General features: G+C 39.4%; 2 protein-coding genes across 4 annotated transcripts in view; one reads left to right on the forward strand and one right to left on the reverse strand.

Moving 5' to 3' along the window:
- Positions 1 to 2,629: 2,629 nt before the first annotated feature.
- Positions 2,630 to 10,643, reverse strand: TRMT5 (tRNA methyltransferase 5). Of its 2 annotated transcripts, none has more exons than XM_079767836.1 (5): positions 10,573 to 10,643; positions 8,627 to 9,279; positions 6,564 to 6,688; positions 3,153 to 3,807; positions 2,630 to 2,805 (listed from the first exon to the last, which is right to left on the reverse strand). In XM_079767836.1, exons 1-5 carry the CDS (start codon positions 10,575 to 10,577, stop codon positions 2,726 to 2,728), a joined length of 1,518 nt encoding a protein of 505 aa, XP_079623962.1. In that variant the 5' UTR covers positions 10,578 to 10,643; the 3' UTR covers positions 2,630 to 2,725. The 2 variants fall into 2 exon arrangements, with proteins under 2 accessions (XP_079623962.1, XP_079623963.1); XM_079767837.1 differs by having other exon boundaries at positions 10,547 to 10,592.
- Positions 10,557 to 22,579, forward strand: part of SLC38A6 (solute carrier family 38 member 6) — a 66,589-nt gene continuing 54,566 nt past the window's right edge. The window contains exons 1-3 of one of the 2 annotated variants that reach the window (XM_079767834.1): positions 10,557 to 10,860; positions 12,293 to 12,423; positions 15,126 to 15,199. In XM_079767834.1, the coding sequence (XP_079623960.1) occupies positions 10,576 to 10,860; positions 12,293 to 12,423; positions 15,126 to 15,199 (490 nt within the window). In that variant the 5' untranslated portion in view covers positions 10,557 to 10,575. Of the gene's footprint in view, positions 10,931 to 12,292; positions 12,424 to 15,125; positions 15,200 to 22,579 lie in introns of both variants that reach the window. The other variant, XM_079767835.1, reaches the window with a different exon arrangement.

Consider the following 22,579-nt stretch of genomic DNA (forward strand, 5'->3'; position numbering starts at 1 on the left):
ATTTTTTAATTAGCAAAATTCCAGATATAATTGAGTGTTTTTTGTAATTCCTTTTTTTGGAAGGAATAACATTTCCTTTAATTGGGATTCCTAAGTTTTTCCTATCATTAAAATTAATTGTAAATGGTCACCTGTTAATGGTTATCTGTAATGAGATTTTACACATTTCACCTTTAAAAAAAAAAGTCTTTTTGTTATAGAATAGTAAAAAGCTAGGAAAACTCCAGGACAAACGGAATAAGGAAACTAAAAGAGATAGTTAAAACAGCAGTTTGCAGCCACCTAGTAAGTCCTATCTTCCCCAAACTAAAGCTACTAAGAATAAGTGATTTGCACTTCTCTCCAACCAGAGGGTTAATAGCTTAAATCACCCTACTCAGGGAGACAGATAACAGAAATCTAATTAAGTGCCATTTGCCAATCACAACCAAGGACAGACAGTAAGAGAATAAATCTCATTTTTGTACATCAGCATAAAGCTGATGAATATTCTATTGATCTGCTCCTAAGACCTCCTCCCCTAAATGCCCAGCCTTTAAAAACCCTTAATAATGAAGGTCCCAGTGCACTCTCTCTCCAGGGAGTATGCCTGTGCCATTCCCTTCTCCCACATGCATGTATCCCCTAACCTCTAAGAGATCCCTTGAGCCTTCCAACTTGGGGAGCAATGGGCAGTTTCAGCTCATCCCAGGATAACCCTTTGACTCTGTCTCCAAGGTCCCCTTTTCTCTGACTTCTGAGTGAGCCAAAGCAGCCCAGCCTAGGCTCTTGCTTCTTCTAAGCCCTTCCTTGTTTCACTGCCCTAAGTATGTTTTTGCTGCAGTCAATAAATTCTTGCTTGCTTTTCTATACTTTGTCTCTTGATTGAAATCTTTCCCTCAAGAAGATAAGAGCTGAGGTCTCCTCATCTCTTCGGTAACATTTTCATACAGATAGACGCTGCCTAATACAGATATCAATCCAGAAGCATATGATTATGAGCATATTCATCACTTGGAAGGCATTTGTAAGACTCTATTAGATTCTTCCCTTGATATCTGCCTTTTAGTATGTCATTACACAGCACATTATTCACTTTCAATTGAAGATTAGGTGGAAGCTCAATTGTAGTTAAGTGGATTTTGAAAGACAGAAATTTCCCTTGCATTTGCACCAAGGACCGAAAAATGCTGAACTCTGAAAGTATATCTACTGCTAATTTGTGTGAGAAGGGAATCTTCTTGTTTTAATTTTAATACATGTTTTCTTATATTATTGAACTAGAGGCCTGGTGCATGAAATTTGTGCAGGGGGGGGCTGTCCCTCAGCCTGGCCTGTACCCTCTCCAATCTGGGACCCCTCAGGGGATGTCCGACTGCCGGTTTAGGCCCGATCCCAGTTGGAACATCTCTTTCACAATCCGGGACTGCTGGTTCCTAACCGCTTGCCTGCCTTCCAGCCTGATTGCCCACTAACCGCTCCCCTGCTGGCCTGATTGACGCCTAACCACTCCCCTGCCAGCCTGATTGCCCCAACTGCCCTCCCCTGCCAGCCTGATTGCCCCCAACTGCCCTCCCCTGCCAGCCCCATCACCCCCAACTGCCCTCCCCTGCTGGCTTGTTCGCACCCAACTGCCCTCCCCCTGCCGGCCCCATTGCCCCCAACTGCCCTCCCCTGCCAGCCATCTTGTGATGACACGAGGGCGGCCATCTTGTGATGACTTGAGGGCGCCTCGCGCGAGGGCGTGAGGACCACCTAGGCTTTTATTAGTATAGATTCTTTTTTTTTAGAGAGAGGAAGGGAGAAATATCAATTTGTTGTTCTACTTATGTATGCATTCATTGGTTGATTCTTATATGTGTCCCTCCACTCTGCATCTGTGTCCCCCCAAATCTTATTTTGATTATTAACCATCTTAAAATGTAAGAACCATTCTCAAACTACTTGCCATACAAAAACAGGTGGCAGACCAGATTTGGCTGCCAGACATGGTTTGCATATTCCTGATCTAAATCTCATTTTTATTACTTTTATAGTGGTAGTATAAGAGTACTATATAAAAATAGCAACAGTCTTTGGCTCAGGGTGATAGTAGTGCTTTCCTAGTTAGTATACAAGAGATAGACATATTTAAATGTATTTAAATAACCTATACTAATAAAAGGGTAATATGCTAATTAGACCGGGTCAACTGGCCATCTTCTGGACATCCGACTTCCTTCTGGACAAAGCCATGGTGGTGGGGGCTGAGGCAGAGGCAGTTAGGGGCGATCAGGCCGGCAGGGGAGGGCAGTTGAGGGCGACCAGGCCGGCAGGGGAGGGCAGTTGGGGGTGGGATCAGGCTGGCAGGGGAGGGCAGTTGGGGGCATTAGGCAGGCAGGTGAGTGGTTAGGAGCCAGTGGTCCTGGCTTGTGAGAGGGCAGTCGGACATTCCCTGAGAGGTCCCAGATTGGAGAGGGTGCAGGCCAGGCTGAGGGGGCCCCCCCCCTCCCTGTGCATGAATTTCATGCACTGGGTCTCTAGTTTAGCTAATAAACTTATATAGTATAATTTAGGTAATAAAATGTTTAATAAACATTTCATTTAAACTTTTTGATACTCCTCAATTTACAAGACAGCAGGGGCAAAATTTAACAGTTCAATATTAAAGTAACTAAATGCCAAAATTTTATGAAATCATACAAATTTTATTTCACTATGTAACAATCTAGTAGGGAAATGGAGAAAATAGTTCCAATTAAGTCATTTAAGCAATTGCTGTTTTTTCTTCTGAAAAGGCTTTATCAGTCCTCTGGCGTTTAAAAGGTGGAGGATCTTCATGATTCTCTGTAACAGATCCAGAAAACTTAGATAAGATACTTAACATTTGAAAATATGTTTAAAAGGCAAATAATATAGGCATTTTAAAGGTTTTTAATCTGTTCAACTTATATGAATTCCTGTGGAGTTATTATTTAATGAAATAGCCTTCTACTAGATTGAACAGTTAACTTACTAAAAATTTGTTAAATTGGGAGAAACCAATCACAAATGACAAGAGGTCTTAAACTGAAATATCTAACTAGAATTAGGTTAACCCACTCCAAATTTAATAAATAATATGAAATATATAGTCTAAGAAAACTACATGAAATGTATTATAGCTTACATTTAATTTCCCAGAAATTGCTCACCTAGATCTAGGGTCTGGTTCTTGTAGAGTATAGCAGCAGGAATCCGAAAGGTGATGCATAACATTTCCTTGTTAGGGGCCACATTTCTTACTAGGTGAACTGAACTGCATGGATCCAAGGAAATGCCTAACACAGCTTCAGCTTGTTGCTGAACATCCTTAGCAGGATTAGCATCTTTGGAAAAGCTGTAACAGTGTACTATGGGAAGGAGCTCACTGCCACATGGCTGCCCATCCAAAAGAGATTTGAAAGCACTGAGAAATTCAATTGCCTTTGCTGGTAAGTTCATGACAATGTGCATAGAATGTTTTCTTTCTTTTGACAGTGGTCCCAGCTGCTGCATTAACTCTTCTCTGACTGGTCCTTGGAGGAAGTCTTTCCCATCCAAGTTAAAGACTTTTACTTTATTGTCCACTTTATTTAATTTACAGTTGTGCAATAGCCATTTATAGGATTCAGGATTGAGATCATTGGCAAATACAGTGCAGTTTTTCTTTGCTGCTGGAATGGCAAAGGGCCCAACCCCAGCAAAAACATCAAATAGAACATCTCCAGGTTTGAGAAGTTCTGTGATACGGCTGTGTTCTGTAGAGAGACGGGGATTCCAATAGACTTTTGAAAAATCAAATTCATAGGTATAGTTGTTTTCCCGAACCTGAAAAAGGTATTAAGTTTTTGGTTAATTTGCTTAGTCTTCAATTTCAGCCATTGATATGGATAGATGCACCCATGCACATATACATATTTCAGTATACTACTACTAGGAGCAAATAACAGTGCATTTAAAGGCATTCTGATTAGAATTCTGGTGTTCATGAATACGTGAGACCAGTTAAAATCCTGCTTTAGTCTTTTTCATGAGAAGTCATCTCTTTGAAGTCAAATGGCTCCCTATCTCATCCATCATAAAGGGCCATAAAATGGTTCCCAAACCACATGAGGAATTTTTCAGATAGACCAATTGACTGGGCGATCTGATGGAGGGAAAAATATATATATTTTGAAACAACACACTACCTGTATCTTCATGGTGAGTAGCTAAGTTGCAAACAGCACTTCCACATAGCACTTCCCTCCTTACTTAGTTTTCAGTTTGTAGGAGGAAGGCATGATAGATAAGTCATATGTCATTCAATTTTCAAGTATTTTGCTATGTTTGTAGATAGTTACTTGGACTTTGCAAGTTTCATATTTATAAATTAGAACCAGTGTATAGAACAAATCATTCTCCTATTTTCTTCTTTCCCAATTTGAATTCATAAAGAATCAAAGGCCAGAAAGTTCTATAAATCTGATAGAGATATATCTTTTATATTCTGCTTTCATGGGCTTTGCTTCCAAATTTGTACATATTTTTCCCCCTCTCAACCACATCAAATGCTGTGGCTATATTAGTAAGGTTCCAGAATTGGAAATGTTTCTTCATGATTCTGCCAATTAAAAGTCTTTCTGGGTGTACAACCTGGAAGCTTTAAATATGTCTTGTGACTACTTTTCCTGAAATCTCCTTTCTAACTCCCCCCTTTCAGTTCCTTAATGTGAGGCACAGATCTAGTTTAAAAATTAGATTCTAAATATCCCTCTGGTTTTATTCATGCTGCCTTTGATACCTCATTCCCTTAGTCAGCATTAATTTCAGCCAAATTCACTCTCAGGAATCTTTTTACTTAAAATATACACACATAGTACTTAAATGTTGTATGAGCTCCTAAAGTTTATTTTAAATGTGACTCTTTGGAGCACAGAAATTATACTGACTTTTAACATATATTTTATGGCAAAAGTATTATGTATAAAATATGTCCTAAGAACAAACTTCATGGATTAGGAAATCAATTACAAAGCATTTATTAAATTACAGAAGTTTCTTAGAACATTTAGATCTCTTGAGAAGGATGATGATGTTATCTGTTACCCTAAGAGTCAGTACCAAGTGAAGAACATGCACAATGTTCAATCAGTATATGACTAAAATGTATGCCTTAATGTCGACTGAAATAAACACTGTTATTATCAAAGGATTCACATTCAAATTTTACTTGCCATAACAGACCTCATACATTATACAGAGGTAGTAGGCAGTGGAGGTTTGCTGTACAGGGAAAGACCATGCATGGACTCTGGAGTCAGAAGCCTGGCTCCAAACACCCTGCTCAGTCATTCCTTGTTACTTTACCTGCATAAGGAGCATGTTAATAACAACCATCATTATCTTGTAGGCTTCTTAGGATTTGCTACATTTCAAGCATTTTTAGCTCAGGGCCCAACAGTAACTGTGTAGTAAATGGTATTTTAATATTCTGATATTAAATTATGGAGAAATAATATACTTAAAATAATATTCACCTAAGGTTATGTGTCCTAGAATCTTAAAAAATAATTATTTTGCATAAATTCTGTCCTGAGTTTTATAAAGTCCTGTTTGAAAGATATGTTTAACATTTTAAGAGTGGCCTTTATTATTAAAATTTTTGTCAACTTAGAGAGTTTAGCCTATTTTCTAGCTTGGGTACAAAATTTCACATTAACATATCATACTCTAAGACTTTTGGCCAAAAAATAGTTTATTCTATCCGGCACTCCTGAGGATTTTGGGGGTGGAGAATTATAAATTGTTTTATATCAGGAATCTGTTCCTACATATTTTAAATTATGTTTTTCTTTGAAATAGATTTTTCTTATAAAAATATTTGGTCAGTAGAAAAGTATAAAGATGATAACAAAGGTTACCAATAACACATAAAAAATATGCCCACTATTAAACATTCTGATATATGTGCATATTTACATAGATATTTAGTTAAAATTGAACTATGTTATATACTTGCTTCACCTGTCAGTGGGCAATTTATTTTAATAAGTATGGAGCTAAATAACCTTTAATGATGGAATATTCCATTGTATTGTTATACCAGAATTTAATGAGTACTCTACTGATGAACATTCAGGTTGTTTCCATTCGTTTACTTATTTTGTTACTATAAAAATAACAATGAAGAACCTAGTGCATACATCATTATAATTTTGTTTATTAAATACCCTTGGGATAACTTCCTATAAATGGAATGCTAGGTCAAAAGACATACCTATTCAAAATTGCTATACAGGGTGAGGCAAAAGTAGGTTTACAATTGTGAGTATGTGAAGCACAGTTTATTCTTGTATTTTTATTAATTACTGTATTATTTCCCATATAAACAACTATAATCCTACTTTTGCCCCACCCTGTGTATTGTCACACACTTGTCCTGAATGTATCAAATTTGGACTCCCATCAATAGTATATGTAAATGCTCACATTCTCACATACTCATACTGGGTATTAAAAATATTTTAATCTTTGTCATCTCCTCTCATTCTAAACATTAAATTTTATATAACACCATACTAAGAGACAAAAATACTCTATACCTTGGTCATCATGTTCTCCTCTCCATATAGCACTTCCATTTGGAAATTTCGGTAAGTGTTATCTATATTGTTGATTTTATTTACTGCTAAGGTGATTCCTGGATTTTTGTCAATCATAACTTGGCCTAAAAGAAAAGATTAAAATTCATAACAAATGTTGCCTATTGAATTAAAAAACAAAACTAAAACTGCATGAAATGGAAATGAAATGTATTTTCTTTTGTTTTATAGATAAAAACTGCATCTAATGTGTGTAAAGTGACATGCAATTCTAAAAATTCAACAGATTACTAAAAATTAACACCTAGCAGCCTCCAATATAAACACACAATAAATTTATGGGAACATTTTTAAGGGAACAGTTTTGAGGAGTTTGAGTCTACCTACTATTTTTCTATGCTTTTTGCTAAATCTCAAATATACCAATACTACAATAACTAAAAAGGTAGATCATAGGGAATTTGTAAAGAATAGAAAAAAGAAATGTAAGGCCCGAGGCAACATCTCAGAAAACACCAGCCCTGTAGCCATTGGCCTCAAATCAAATGTTTGTTTTACTGTATATTTGAAATACATGCCTCCACTTTGGAAATATATACCAGTAAAATAATGTTTTAAAATAAAGAAAACAGATTCTTCAGTTTTAGCTAAATAAAATTTTCATTTAAATTGTTCTTTTTGTCAAATATTTGCTACAGCAGAAAAAGCTACAAAAATAATACATAAAATTCACCAGAAATGGTATATTGATACCCTTTAATCAAAGCCTACTTTTTTTGGTCAGGAGTTAAGAAATTTATAAGAATCTGCATTCTATCTCATTGCATAAGGAAAAATAATTTGATTTTTTAGTAAAAAGTACTCAGTAATACAAATATGCTGAAATATAACCAGAATTTGTCCAGTTTCTCTCTGATAACTAGATACCTGATTTTAAATATGATCATATCAATAAACTCTAGTCTATCATTGTTCTTATCCTGTTCTGCTTCAGGTATCAGAACTCAATCATAGGAAAGCCTAGATTTGACATTTGCACCCAGTCATAATTATAAGGGTCTGCTTAAGAATTTATTATGCTGTTATTATGCATTATCAGTCCTTTTCATCAGTAAAACAAAGGAAGTGCATCAGTAAAACAAAGGTAGCATATTTCTGAAATCCTACCCATGCAAAATACCAAGCACTATATTTTAAAGATGAAAATAATTCCCAGAAGTTCTGACTATTATTCTACATTAAAATAATCTGGAGAATGCATGGGCATCAAATACTCATAAAAACGACAAGTGCAATTTTGATTAGTTTTTTACTCCTCTTTTATGCCAAAGAATAAAGGATCCAGGTTCAAATTTGGGGCTACAGAGGTACAACATACACAAGCATCATTTTTATTTTTTGAGAAGGAGGAGGGAGAGGAGGAAGGGATGGGAAGGAGGAAAGGAAGGGGAGGGAGGAGGCAAAGGGCCAGCGCTTCACGTGAAGCCAGCGGGCGTGGGAGCACGAGTGGTCTGAACTGAACATGCACCGCTGGCCAGCCCCCCACTCCCAGTTCCCGCCCCAGTCCTGGCCCCTGTCTCCAGCTTCCCGCCCCACAAGCATCATTTCTAAAAGACTAGGAGCACTAAAAACCAAAGTATGGTGCTGACATACAGAAGAGGCTCAGTTGAATCCATGCAAGTATGAGTAAGTAGTGTTTTGCAATTGTGACTATAAAAAAACTCAATTTTATGAAACCTAGCATACAACATAGTCCTGAGGCCTACTAAAGCCTGGGTACCAAAGTGACGTGTTGCCAAAGAATTCTGCCAAAGCCAGTGATTTAAGTGTTATCTAAGGTTATGTACTGTGTACACAAAAGCTTGAACTGATATTTAAAGCTTGCTATGACTCTGGAATGGGTATTCCAAAATGGCCCTCAAAAGAGAATGTAGCTTAAGATCCAGCTGAAAATTAAGAAGATAAAATGGCTTGCTTCTGCAATTTGGCATTTAAAAAATAATTTATAAATTAGAACTTTGTAATTGATTTCTAGCACAGGAATATTACTAAGACATACCTACCAATTAAATGCTTGAAAGGTAGTTGATGATCTCGAAGGTTCAGGTGTGCAATATGTCCAACTCTGCTAAACCCTGAAGTCACATCTTGACCTTCAGGAAGCACAGCTCTCAGGATTTCTTCTGACTTAAAGTTTTCATAAGTTAGTTCCAAATTATATTTAGATATCTGTGGACTGACATTAAGCTGCTTTAAAATACTGAGTTCTGCTTCCTCAAAGGAATTATTAGTAAATATTTTATAGGGATCCAACATAATTAGTCTACTTTCTTCATCTTCTGGATCTTCAATCACACGTTTTATGCCCGGTCGCTGCAGTGCTGCCCTTTTAAGGGATCGCATCAATTTATTGACAATTTCTTTCCTCACTTTAAGCACCGGGATGGTGACTGTCTTGTTAAAAGCTGTTCTATCAAGTGTTGTCATTCCTCGAACATCAGAGGGTGGTGAAAACAATTCTGAGTCTCTTTGACCTGTTTCTATTTCAGGCATGGTTGAGAATCTTTTTCTTTGATCCAGCAAGAAAATACCAGGTGCTTTGCTAAGTTTCTGTATCAGTGATGTCCAAGCTAATGGGATCAATAATTCTGATTTAGTTATTCTACAGCTTTCCACTTTCAGAAGTCTTAGGAATCCAAATGGCCTCCAGAAGATCCTAAAAAAGTATTCATTTAAAAACCATAAAGCTACAAACCAACTTACATGTTCACAATAGGTTTTGAGAATGAAAATCTAAATTCTGTTTTACATAACCTGCTAAATGCTATTAATTAAAACTTTTAGTGGTGTGTGAGTATACCTACCGTCTTTTCCAGGGCAGAATGACTTTTTTTTTCCTTTTCAATTTTATTGATTTTTTACAGAGAGGAAGGGAGAGGGATAGAGAGTTAGAAACATAGATGAGAGAGAAACATCGAGCAGCTGCCTCCTGCACACCTCCTACTGGGGATGTGCCCGCAACCAAGGTACATGCCCTTGACTGGAATCGAACCTGGGACCCGTCAGTCCGCAGGCCAACGCTCTATCCACCGAGCCAAACCGGTCAGGGCTCACATTTTCATCTTATGAGTAAACTAAAGCTCAGACATAGGTTAACTCACCCAGTTTCCTTGTTTGTAAATGAATGAGCAAGGATTAAAACCCAGGTCTGATTTCAGTGCCTGTGTTATTAATATACTGCAATGTTACCTTTGATGCTTTATTGCCCCAAGTCCTGCCTATAGCGAGGTTTCGGTATTTGGAGGACAGGGTTCTTTACTGAGTGTTATATACACATGCCATTAAGAGTATCGGTTACTGTCCTGCGCCGAGTGGCTCAGTGGTTGAGTGCTGACCAATGAATCAGGAGGTCACACAGCTGATTCCCGGTCAGGGCACATGCGGGCTCTATCCCCAGTGCAGGGCATGCCTGAGGTAACTGATCAATGATTCTCTCATCATTGATGTTTCTATCTCTTTCTCCCTCTCCCTTCCTCTCTCTAAAATCATATCTATATTTGCCTTCTTGAATACTAAAGAAGTAATTTTAAGAGGAACGGGTCCTGCCCCAACCAACCCTGTAAAGCAAATGTCAGACTTCACAGCCAGGGTTCAAATTGGGTCCATTCGTTAACCAGCTGTGTGGGCCTGGGTCAATTACTTAATAAGACTGGCTTCCCCTATATAAAATGTGGCTACAGGGTCTACCAGAAAGCTTTTGAAAAGAATAAACCGTTCCTCACTACCCAGCACTCGAACCTGGGCTCAGCACCAGGGCTGATAATGGGTGACCTCGCGACGTTTAGGCGCCTGGGCAGCGCGGAGGACAGCAGCCCCGGGCAGGCAGGCACCGCAGGCGGAGCCTCGGCCCCTACGAACTAAAAAAGGCCCCACGGCGGCCACCTCCCCAAGGTCACCACCTAATTCGTGGTGTCGCTCCGCACCTGGCTCCGCGACTCAGATCCCTCACCTCATGCTCTGGTGCAGCTCGGGAATGGGTCGCTGGTGGATGGGTTGGCTCTGGATGACATCATCACTGCTCGCCGCCTGGGCGAAACGTCATCATATCGCGTCAATTCCCTCCTTTCTCCCGGGCCTTGTGGAGGGTACGGAAACCCGGAAGCGCCGGGCCTCAAGCTCCGCCTCTGGCGCGACTGACGACGGGAGGACTGGGGTAGTAGCTCGCAGATGGACCTGGTCGTTGGCCAGCGAGCATCATGGAGGCGCCCTGGGGAGTCATCAACGTCCAGCCGGGCTGGTACGTCTCTTCCCAGCAGCCCGAGGAGGCGGAGGCGCAGGCGGAAGAGTTGAGCCCGTTGCTAAGCAACGTAAGTTGGCTCCGCTACCCTCTCGGCGCTGACTGCCACCCGGCTCCCCTGAAGTGCCTGCCAAAGACCGGGAAGAGAAGGGGGATGGCACGGGGAGAGGGGCGTGGGCCGTGGGGCCCAAAGCAGAGGTTCAGATTCGGCGGTGTGCACGAATGTGAGAGCACCCTAAGGTGCCCTAGGAAGAAAAGCTGACTTCTGGCGCAGGCAGGCGCAGGTGGAACGGCTCCAGCGGAATACACGAGCGGAGGAGCGGCCCTGGGGCTAGGTGGCTCACTGCTGTTCTGAGATCTCGCTGTCAGCTTCCCGTTTCCTCCACCAGTCTTGTGAGACTTTTGCAAGAGTCACAAGATTTTTCTTTTCTTGACTGAGTCATTGGTGGCCTGTAAACATCTTAATACAGAGATCCTTGACTGTAAAGTAGTGGAGGTGGTCCGGTAGTAAGTACAGAACACTTCCCTGACCCTGAGACCTGTGCAGTGGGTACTCGGCTTTTTAACTCCAGTCCCTGGATTAACAGATTCTAGGACCTTGTTCCCAAATGCTATTTTGGGGGAGGGTATTTTCAGAAATATCCTCAAGAGCAAAATGAACTGCTGATTCTACCGTCATTGCAAGGTCCAGTTGGGTGGACTTAATTCATTAAGTAATATAAAAATTAACCTAGCTGGTTTGGCTCACTGGATAGAAGGTCAGCCTGCGGACTGAAGGAAGTGTCGCAGGTTTAGGGTCAAGGGATGGTATCTTGGTTGGAGGCTCAATCCCCAACCCTGTTCAGGGTGCATGCGGGAGGCAACCAATCGATGTGTCTCTGATGTTTCTTCTCTCTTCCACTCTCTCTAAAAAAAAAAAAAAAAAAAAAAAAAAAAAAAAAAAAAAAAAAAAAAAAAAAATCAATGGAAAATATCCTCGTGTGAGGATTAATAACAACAACAAAAATAACACACCAAAAAAAACAAAAACTTAGTGTTGCCCTACTAGCAATTGGGGAGCAACAGTTGTGTACAGCAGCCTCAAGATGACTCAGGAATTCTTCAGTAATCAGGAGCTGAGGCCATCAGCCTGCTCTCCCTCCCCACTCCATTCCAATCGTATCTTAATCTTTTGCAATCACAGATTAATCATGGCTCTTCCTGAAGCCTACCTGGCTTCTGTAATGGTGGAGTTGATTTTCCTAGGAAACTAGATTCGTGGAGCTGCTAGTGGGAGGTGAGAAGGGAAGGAAAGGAAAGCAGCTAGTCCTGACTGAGCAGCTAGTGTGTCACACAATGCTTGTGGTCCTGCAAATAACGTGTCAATCATTTCTTGATGAAACTTGAATTCACCATGCAAACATTTAACACTATTAAATTTGTGTGCTTCCAGGAACTTCACAGACAAGGATCCCCAGGGGTTTCATATGGTTTCTCAGTGTTTAATTTGATGAATGCCATCATGGGAAGTGGCATCCTTGGCTTAGCTTATGTTATGGCTCATACTGGTATCCTTGGATTTAGGTGAGTTTTTTTTTATTTTACCATTACTCCCCCCCCCCCCCTTCTCCATTTTTGATAGTACAGTAAGACAAATGAGACTCCAGAAGCTGGTGTTATCCAATTTCTAATTAAGTTATTTCTGGGATTTTAGCATTTTTTTTATTGTTGCTAGTCTGTAGCTTGGAGGAATGCTATATAATTTGCATTTTTTAAATCCAAAAGTGTGGCTAATTTTAAAAAATGGGAGACTTGATCTACACTAGTTTATGACCTTAAGAAGTGACTTATTTGTTGTGTCAAGTTGGCCAAAGTGAATCAAAATTTATCAGCCATGCAGATTACTTATAAATAGCAATTTTGTGAGTGTAAGTAAAGCACATAATCTTTTCATTGCTGTCCTCCCACTGTTAAGTAGTCTTTTTCCTTTCCAAGGCCCGATGTGGTCTGTGCCTATTTCTTTTCATCTCTCAAGACTCTGCTCATACACCAGTTTGCCCAAAATAAAAGACATTCCTAGCTTTTCTGTGCTCCCATAGTACTTTGTATATTCATTTTGTTATTATCATTTAATATAATGATTTCTTTACAAATTAGTTTCCCCACTAAACTCTGAAATCCTTTAGAACTGAACCTTATCTTTAGCATCTAGCACCATGGTTAGTAGAATGAACATACTTGTTTTGTCAGTAGAAAAAGATCTATTTTACTAGTAAATTTAAAATATACAGAGTGTCATTTAGGTGTTTTAAATTATTTTTTATTTCATTTTTTATTTTTCAAATAATAAGAGAAAGTTTATTTAGCCCAGCCAGTGTAGCTCAGTGTTTGAGCGTTGACCTATGAACCAGGAGGTCATGGTTCGATTCCTGGTTGGGGCACGTGCCCAGTGTAGGCGTGCAGGAGGTGGCTGATCAATGATTCTCTCTCATCATTGATGTTTCTATCCCTCTCTCCCTCTCCCTTCCTCTCTGAAATCAATAAAAAAAAATATATTTTTTGTTTAAAAAAAAGAAAGTTACAGAGGAAGAAGCAGTGAGCCAGCTGGGCTGTGTAGGCTCAGGAAACAAGTTACAGAGACAAAAGATGGCCCCTTGTAGCTTAGGAGAGAGAAAGGCAAAGGTAATGCACCTGGGAAAAGAAGAGGGGAAGAAAACCCCTCCTCCCCCGAATGTTCCCTAGGTTATTTTTATTTTGAATTTCTTGATAAGCAAACTAACTTTTAAGTAACTCAACTTGTTTTTATTATGGGACGTGTTCATCGCAAACTTCATAACTTTAAAACTTCAAAATTATAGGGTATCCCAAAAATATATATATACATATATTTCTTGATAGCTCAATTGATGTTTCTTTCTTGTCAGACTTAACCCATTGGCATTAATTATTCAAAGTGTGTATACATTTTTGGGGGGACACCCTGTATATGTGACACCTTAGGCAAGACATAATCATAGAAATTAATTTTTGTTGTTGTTAATCCTCATCCAATGATATTTTTTTTCATTGTTTTTTTGTTTTGTTTTGTTTTGTTTTTAGAAAGAGAGGGAGGGAGGGAGGGAGGGAGGGAGAGAGAAGAGAGAAAGAGAGAAAGAGAGGAGAGAGAGAGAGAGAGAGAGAGAGAGAGAGAGAGAGAGAGAAAGAGAGAAACATCGATGTGAGAAAGACACATCAACTGTTTGCCTTCCGCATGTGCCCTGACCAGGGCCAGGGATCAAACTTGCAACCCTTCGATGTGTGTGCCAATATTTTAACCACTGGGTACGCTGTCCAGGGCAGGTTTTATTTTTGGTTCCCTTTGAAAATTCATGTTTTATAATTCATGTCTTATACATGCAGACATATACCACTGAATGTGCGCTCACTGAATTATATCATACATCACATTTCCCATTTGATGACAACAAACTGTTATTTTTTGAGTTCTCTGATGTTAAATTACTGACAAGTGTACTTTAACCTCTCAGTTTTGCTACTTATTAACAAGTGTTCAGTGGATCACAAAGACAGAATGTCTTTAACTCTGGGGCACTCCACTGGAGACAGCTCTGTAGAAGCTTATGTATCCTGTCAGTATCATCCTGAGAATAAGTAGGGGTGTATACATGTTGTTGTTTTTCACATTGTTTGTGACAGGACCCCAATTGCTATATTGTTTGTACATTTTTCAAATTGTGTTATTAGAAGTGTGTTAATTGCATTTTGCGGGGTGGGAAGGTTGGTTTGCTGAGTGTGTGTGTGTGTGTGTGTGTGTGTGTGTGTGTGTAATAGATGGTAGGAATTTCAGTCTTAATTCAACATAATGAAGATATGATAGGGTGGTACACATCATTCAGAGGGGAGGGATGGAGGGAAATAGAAAGGAGAGGACAATGAGATTTCACAACTAAAACTTTTGTTTCAACTTAAAATAGGAAAAATAGTCATAAAAGGGAATATTACAAGATTATTGAGTGGCTGAACCATCAGTCAGTAGACAAGAGTGCTAAAATAGGAAATTAGTTTTTACTTTAAATAAAGCTTGTTTCTTTCTGATTTTTTTTTTTAGTTTAAAAGCAGTATATTTTCACTTAAATAAAATCTGGTAAATACAGAAAAGTATCTTTTTACTTTCTTTAGTGACCATAATCCAACTACTCAAAGATAGTCTCTATGAGACTTTAAAAAAAATTATTTTTGTAAGAGATATGGTAAAAAACCTTTTTTTGTACCCTTTTGTATTTTAGTTTTTTGCTGCTGATAGTTGCTCTTCTGGCTTCTTTCTCAGTTCATCTCCTGCTTAGTATGTGTATTCAGACAGGTGAGTAAAAACATTATGCTGATTCATTTGATGAAGCAGTCCCTATAGATTGTATTCACATATAAGATTGGATATTTCACATCTAATTTCCACTGGGCATACATTATTACCAGGTAGTGTGGTTGAAATGGAGAATTTCAAAAGGCCAGGATATATAGAGGCAATTCTGTTGGGCAATATCTAAGGACAGGATGGGAGGAGGAAACTAGCATTCTTACCTGCCTTTCTCCACAACACAACATAGTTTTCTGGGTTAGAGTACATTGGGGGAAGGACCACAAATGAGTTCAAAGGATCTACACCTCATGCTAATGGGGAAGCAATAGACAGGGCTTCATTCTGATCACATTTCCTGGGTGACCATTTCCTCAAGGAGCACACCTCCCACACCTTTCAGATCTACTACTGCCTTCCCTGCCTCCTCTCTGTCTGCCAGAATTAAGATTGTAGGAGAAAAGGTCACTAAGCTTTGGATTTATTTAAATGGTTTGTATTTTTACTTACAGTCTAGAATAAGGTAGTTTTTATAAGTGACAGTTGCATATGCAATTAATACAATAAGTTTATGTGTGTTTTTTTCCATTTTGAGAACTTTATCATGCAATTCAGTCGTGTATTGAATAAGTTCTTTTAAATTGTAATAAAAATACAGTAAATGAATTACAGAACTGCTTTTATAAGGTTTTCCTTTTGGCATCAACAGATATTCTATGTTCATCAACCCTGGTCTTTTTATCTGTCTAGTCTCTTTGTCTTTGGATTACGTCGATTATGATGCCAAAATCATGAGTTTAATATCTATGTGGGTGAGTTTATTTTGTTCTAGCTGGTCTTACAGTTTTCAGATTTTAAGAAGCATAAGAGATACATAAAATAAATAAAAATGAAATTATTCTGGCTTTAATATGTGAGAACTACTCAAAGGTATTTCGTGAGAAGTTTAAGACTCTTTAGAACACAGTTCTAAATCCATAGCTCTAGTCGATTTTCCTAAAATCTGTCTATGCCTCAGACACACCTGAAGATCTTTGTATAACAGACATTTCTAAGAATCTGAGGTGGGATTCAGAAATACATTTTTAAGAAGTTCTCTAAGTAATTCAAGTGGAAAACTGATTTAGGATCCAGAGTTCATAGCAGTAACTGTGCCAATGCCTTTGGCCATACAAGCTACAGTGTACGCCCCTGCTGGCAAAGGGGTTGGGCAAAAGTACAGACAGATAAAAAGGCTAGGAAACCATGAAAGGTTAATCTCATAGTAACAAGTTGTTCTTAACAGCATCTCAAATTCAGGAATAATAGCATTAAAAGAAGTATATTTGTAAATCCTCCTGACTAGAATTTTTATGATGTATTTTGAAATTGTTATTCTTTTTCTGAAAAACTTGTTTTTACTTAATTGTGTTAGTTACCTAATACCTTCATATTTTATTATGGATTCTACTAAAAGATGAATACCTTTAAAAATATATTTTTATTGATTTCAGAGAGGAAGGGAGAGGGAGAGAGATAGAAACATCAATGATGAAAGAGAATCATTGATTGGCTGCCTCCTGTCCACCCCCTACTGGGGATCGAGCCTGCAACCCAGGCATGTGCCCTGACTGGGAATCGAACCGAGACCTCCTGGTTCATAGGTTGACGCTCAACTACTGAGCCACACCAGCTGGGCAAAGATGAATATCTTAATCAACTATGTGACAATTACGTTTTCACTAACTAAAATTTTTTTGTTTTATTAATCTCACTTACTTGGGAGTAATATTCAGTTTATGAAGATTTCCAAGTAAGGCTAAATATGCTGTTCTCCTTCAGTTCATCTATGTTTAACTTTAAAATTTCAATACTGTTCTTTTCTGTAACTTTGGGGCATATAAAGTGAAAACCTCTGTTTTTTTTTCTTTTTCTTTGATTTTTTTTGTAGCTTTCTTGGTCTGTGAACTAACTTCCTGGTTCTTCATATACACTGATGCACCTTGCACCTGTCTTCTGTTGATTGAATTCCTTCAGTCATTGTAAAATTCTCTGTGGAGGTAGGCTTTAAAAATATATACATATATACTAGAGAATAACATGTAGCTAAATTTTCTCCTCAGTTTACTGAACTACTATAAAGGAGTATTGTGCTTAGATAGAACTCATTGGTCAGAGAAAGCATTATGATAAGTCTTTACAAAATAACTTCTTTATTTATTTGCATGGAGGTAAAAGGTGAAGAGAAATTTTATCTTTACAAAAGTAAAGGCCTCCTTCATATGAAATTCTGCTATTTTAGGTTTTATATAAGGTTTGGGTTCCATCAAGACTTTTCTTGGGAGCTAAGGTAGCAGCATATAAAGCACTTTAATCTCTTTAGCATTAGTTTGTCATCTATAAAATGGTAATGATAAAACTTTCCTCTTGGGATTGTTGTGAGAATGAAATAAAATGATGTATATAAAATGCCAGGTCCTTGGTAAATACTGACTTTTATTATTATGAGTTCTTATTGGAGCAGAACCCTTAAGGATTTTTAACTGGGCTGTTTGAGAAATAGTTGGCTTATTGCGATTCTTTGGAAAATTTCTATGCTCGGAATAAACTCATAGTCCCCCCTCTTCTGGGGGCTTCCATATCCTTATCACCAGGAGGGAATGAGAATTTTAGAACTCTGCATGTCAAATCCCTACTCCCTAGTCCTCAATCCCCACTACTCACTTAATTGTTACCATTATTTGCCTTGACATAATTTGGATTAATTACATTATACCATTTATCTCAATTTATAATTAGTCACTACAAGAATCCTAGGTTAGCCTGGCCGATGTGGCTCAGTGGTTGAGCATCAACCCATGAACCAGGAGGTCACGGTTCGATTCCCGGTCAGGGTTTGATTCCTGGTCAGGGCACATGCCCGGTTTGCTGCTCTATGCCCAGTAGGGGACGTGCAGAAGGCAGCTGATTGATAATTCTCTCTTCCTCTCCCTTCCTCTCTCTGAATCAATAAAAACACATTTTTTAAAAAAAGAATCCTAGTTTATCCTTCATTTCCCAGACTCATCCCATATGGCTCTGTTAACCATATTCTAACCTCATCTCCCACTCCTCCCAAACTCCTGAAACCCTTCCACTTTGCTCTCTGGAATTCATGGTCAGTCAGCAGCAAAACTGTGTCCTCAGTTTTTCTCTAAACATTTCCTTCACTTTCTTACTCTGAGAGGACCTTAGTCTTTTCTGAGGACACTGTAGTGCTCTCAGGTAGCTTCTCTTTTCTCTCCCATGTCTCTCAAACTAGTCTGGAGATGACCTTCAAAAATCTTGGGGAAAACGATTTCATTATAGAATTCTGTACCCAGCCAAATTATCATTTAAATGTGATGATAGAATAATGACATTTTTTTGTACATGCAAGGACTAAAACATTACCACACATCCTTACTTGGTGAGAAATGAAAGATGCCATTTACCAAAGTTAGGGAACAAGGAATATAGCACAGGAGAGAAGTAAAGGTAATTTCCAGGACAATAATTGAACAGCACATCTAAGAGCCACCTCCAGAGGGGCGTAGTCCTTTTTACATAGGCATAGTCAGCCTTCCAGGCTTGCCCTCAGGATGGGTTCAGGATAGAAACCCTTTTCTTTTTCTTCTTCCTGAAGGGAATGCCTTTCTCATTTATCTTTCTAGCTCCAATTTGCGCTAACAGTACCTGAGTAAGTTATCTTCAGGCCTGACTATTTCAAAGGAGTAAGAATCAAATAGTGGGAGATAGATACAAGGTATCAAGGGGAATAAAAGAAAGAAGCAGGCTAAGCAATGTGCGAGTTAGAATTGAGAGGAGCTGAAGTTTGACTGAATGTGGAAAGTAATGGAGAAAGAGATGGCTAAGGATATCTCTCAGATTTCTGGCATGGGCCACTGGGTCATTTATAGTATCATTAATGAAGATAAGAACTCAGCAGGAGGTGTTGGTTCAAAATAAAAATGAATTCCATTTTGGATATGTGGACTTTGAAGTATATCTAGATGGACAGGTCCTAGAACATAAGCCCAGAATAGAGGTTAATTTATTCATTCAATACTCTTATCTACAGAGATAAATAAGACTCACTTCCCTGTAAAAGCTTATCTTATATAACAAAAGGCTAATATGCAAGTAGACTGAACGGCGGAACAACTGGAACAACCGAACAATCGGTTGCTATGACATGCGCTGACCACCAGGGGCCGTGTGTGGAACATGGCGGGCGTTGGCTGTGGCGGGATGGTGGAGCAGGTGAGCGAGGGTGCCAGACCAAGGCAGGGCACCAGTCGCTGTCATCAGGGCGAGCCTCTGGTGGTTACAGAAAATTCTTTGCTCTTGTGTGCCGTGGTCCTGCTCACCGCTCGCATCCATTGCCAGTGACAGCCCTGCTCTCACCTGCAGCTTGTGCCACTTGCTGCCAGTGCCCGATGCCAGTCCCTATCATTCGATGCCATTAGCAGATGCGAGCGATGGCTGCCGGCCCTGATCGCCCCTGAGGGCTTCTCCACCTCCCCCTGCTCCTGAGGGGCGATTGGGGCAGCAGCCATCGCTCGCATCTGCTAGGGCATGGAGGATGGGTCGAGACCCGCCCTGTGCCTACCGCAGCCTCGCAGCCCACAGTTCCTTTCAAGGTGCACGAATTCGTGCACTGGGCCCCTACTCTATAATAATAAAAGTGTAATATGCTAATTAGACCGGACATCCTTCCAGACAAAGCCAGGGCTGCGAGGGCCGAGCCCCTTGCACAAATTTCGTGCATCGGGCCTCTAGTAGTCTAATAATAGGGAAGACAAATGCTTATTGTCTAATAATAGGGGAACAAATAATTTATAATGTAGTATGATAAATGTAACAATTCAAATATGTGCAAGGTGCAGTGATAACTCAGAGGAGGGAGTGATCTGCCTTGTCTGAGGTGGGGAGTGAGGGTCAGTATATATTACTGGAGGACTGAGCTAAAAAGGAATTTGACTAGCAGACAAGGCAAGAGAGAATACAAAGGTACAAAGGCATATACTGCATATTTTACTTAAGGTACAAAAAATAGCTTATTATTCATACATAAAGTACATAGAAGAAAATGAAACTGAAGAGACAGGCAAGTGTCAGATCCTAAAGAATTTGGAGTTGTTGTTGAGGCAGTGAGAAGGCACTGAGGTGTTTGAAAAGGGTCAAGGTAGCCCTGCCGGTGTGGCTCAGTGGTTGAGTGTTGACCTATGAACCAAGAAGTCATGGTTTGATTCCTGGTCGGGACACATGCCCGGGTTGTGGGCTTGATCCCCAGTGTGGGGCATGTAGGAGGCAGCCAATCAATGATTCTCTCTCATCATTGATATTTCTATTTCTCCCTCTCCCTTCCTCTCTGAAATCAATAAAAATATATAAATTTAAAAAAGAGTCAAAGAATAAAATGATCCCTTATGCTCTGGATATGGTTTTTTTACTTACCCCCTCTAGTAACAGTAATTCTCAATACCATCCATTACACTCACCCTCCCTTTTATATATAAAAAAATTCTAGATGCTCCCTTTACTATCTGAAATGAAATTCCTAGAGGTACTATGATCTACCTGTGATGGGCTGCATAATGGTTCCCCCCCTCCCCTCGCCCCAAATATATCCATATCCTAATCCTTGGAACCTGTGAATGTTAATTTAAATGGCCAAAAAGGACTTTGCAGGTGTGATTAAGTAAGAATATTGAGATGGTGGACTCTAAATGTGTCATGGAGGGAGACCGCAGGCAGAAGAGAAGAAGGCATTGTGACCACAGAGGCAGAGATATGGCCATAAATCAAGGCAGGCTGGCAGTCACCGGAACCTGGAAAAGGCAAGGAATGGGTTCTCCCTGGAGCCTCTGAGGGACCGTCACCCTGTTGACACCTTGATTTTGACCCACTGAAACTGGGCCTACAGAACTGTTAATTAATTTCTCTTGTTTTAGGCCACCAAGTTTGTGACAATATGTTCCAGCAGTCCTGGGAAACTAAATACTACTTATACATAAATGATATTTTACAGTAGAATAAAGGAGACCCAAAACCAAAGTAAATGCTGTTGGTTATATGATTTTCCTAAATGGTGAACAATTTTTGACAAAGTTCCAAACAAAACAAAATATACATTTACATGGTAGTTACATTCCTTGAAAATTTAGTGTATATTTAAACAACCATTGTTTTCTTAGCATCTACCAAACCGTGCTTGACACACAGAGGGTATTTAATAAAAGCTGGATGCATGGGCTATGAATGGATGGATGTATTAGAGCTACAGAGAGATTCTGTTTTAAAAGTTCCAAAATAAATAAATAAAAGTTCCAAAATCAACACGCAAGGCAAAAATTGTGTATAGTCAAAATTACCTTTGAAAATTTCTTATATAGGCCCTGGCTGGTTGCTCAGTGGTTAGAGCTTTGGCCTGAGGACCAAAGGGTCTCAAGTTCGATTCCTGGTCAAGGGCATGTACCTTGGTTGCAGGTTCCACAGCCCCAGTAAGAGCTGGTGCAGAAGGCAACGAGTTGATCTGTCTCACATTGATGTTTCTCTCACTCTCTTTCCCCCTCCTACTTCCCTTCTACTCTCTTTAGAAATCAATGGAAAATATATCCTCGGGTGAGGATTAAAAGTTTTTTTTCCTGTATAGTTTATAAAATAGTGTTCAACATTTACATGACCTGATGGATGTCACTAACATACCATTTCTCAATAAAGCTGAGAGACTTTTTATTTTTCTTTTGTCAAGCCTTGGTCTGGGCACCATAAAAAGGATATGGATTGCTTCAGGGTCATGATGAATCTCATTCAGCCCTGCAAGATGCTCTCACGGAGAGCACACAAGAACGGAACTGATCAAAAGAATATAGGATCCTTTTTACATCTCAGTGTGCAATGTGAGCGCTTTTCATCGCTTTTTCTTCTTGTCATTAGTGAGCATGGTTCAGTAGACCCACAATTAATTAAGTGGGCTGATTATGTGACTCCATCTTCAGTGGATTGGTGTTCTTGTCACATCCTTTTGCTAATGAATAGTTCTCAGCTGAGCTTGATTTTTCTCGTCCAAGTGCATTTGGCAACCTAGACACATTTCTGGTTGTCACAGGTCCACTGGCAGCTAGAGGGTAAAGGCCAAGGATGCTGCTGACCATCCTACAACGCACAGGACAGCCCTGCACTACAAAGAACGATCCAATCCAAACTGTTAGTAGTGGCAAGGCTGAGAAACCCTGGGCTAGATTATGTGTGTGCTTTGCTCTTGTAGTGACTCCTTTATATTGTTGGCCTGGACGTTAGAGAAGTGCTTCCTCTAGCAGAAACTGAACATGATGTTATTGGACTAGAGGGAAAGGGTGCGTGTGAATCTCTGTAGGTTAAACA

The sequence above is a fragment of the Cnephaeus nilssonii genome (assembly GCF_951640355.1).
Source record: "Cnephaeus nilssonii genome assembly, chromosome: 4".
Taxonomy (NCBI): domain Eukaryota; kingdom Metazoa; phylum Chordata; class Mammalia; order Chiroptera; family Vespertilionidae; genus Cnephaeus; species Cnephaeus nilssonii.

Excerpts from the sequence above, each read along its gene's own strand:
- TRMT5 (XM_079767836.1), bottom strand. Across the intron at positions 6,689-8,626 it reads ACCTTTCAAGCATTTAATTG|GCCAAGTTATGATTGACAAA; the intron begins GTAGGTATGTCT and ends CTTTTCTTTTAG. Across the intron at positions 2,806-3,152 it reads GAACCAGACCCTAGATCTAG|AGAATCATGAAGATCCTCCA; the intron begins GTGAGCAATTTC and ends GATCTGTTACAG.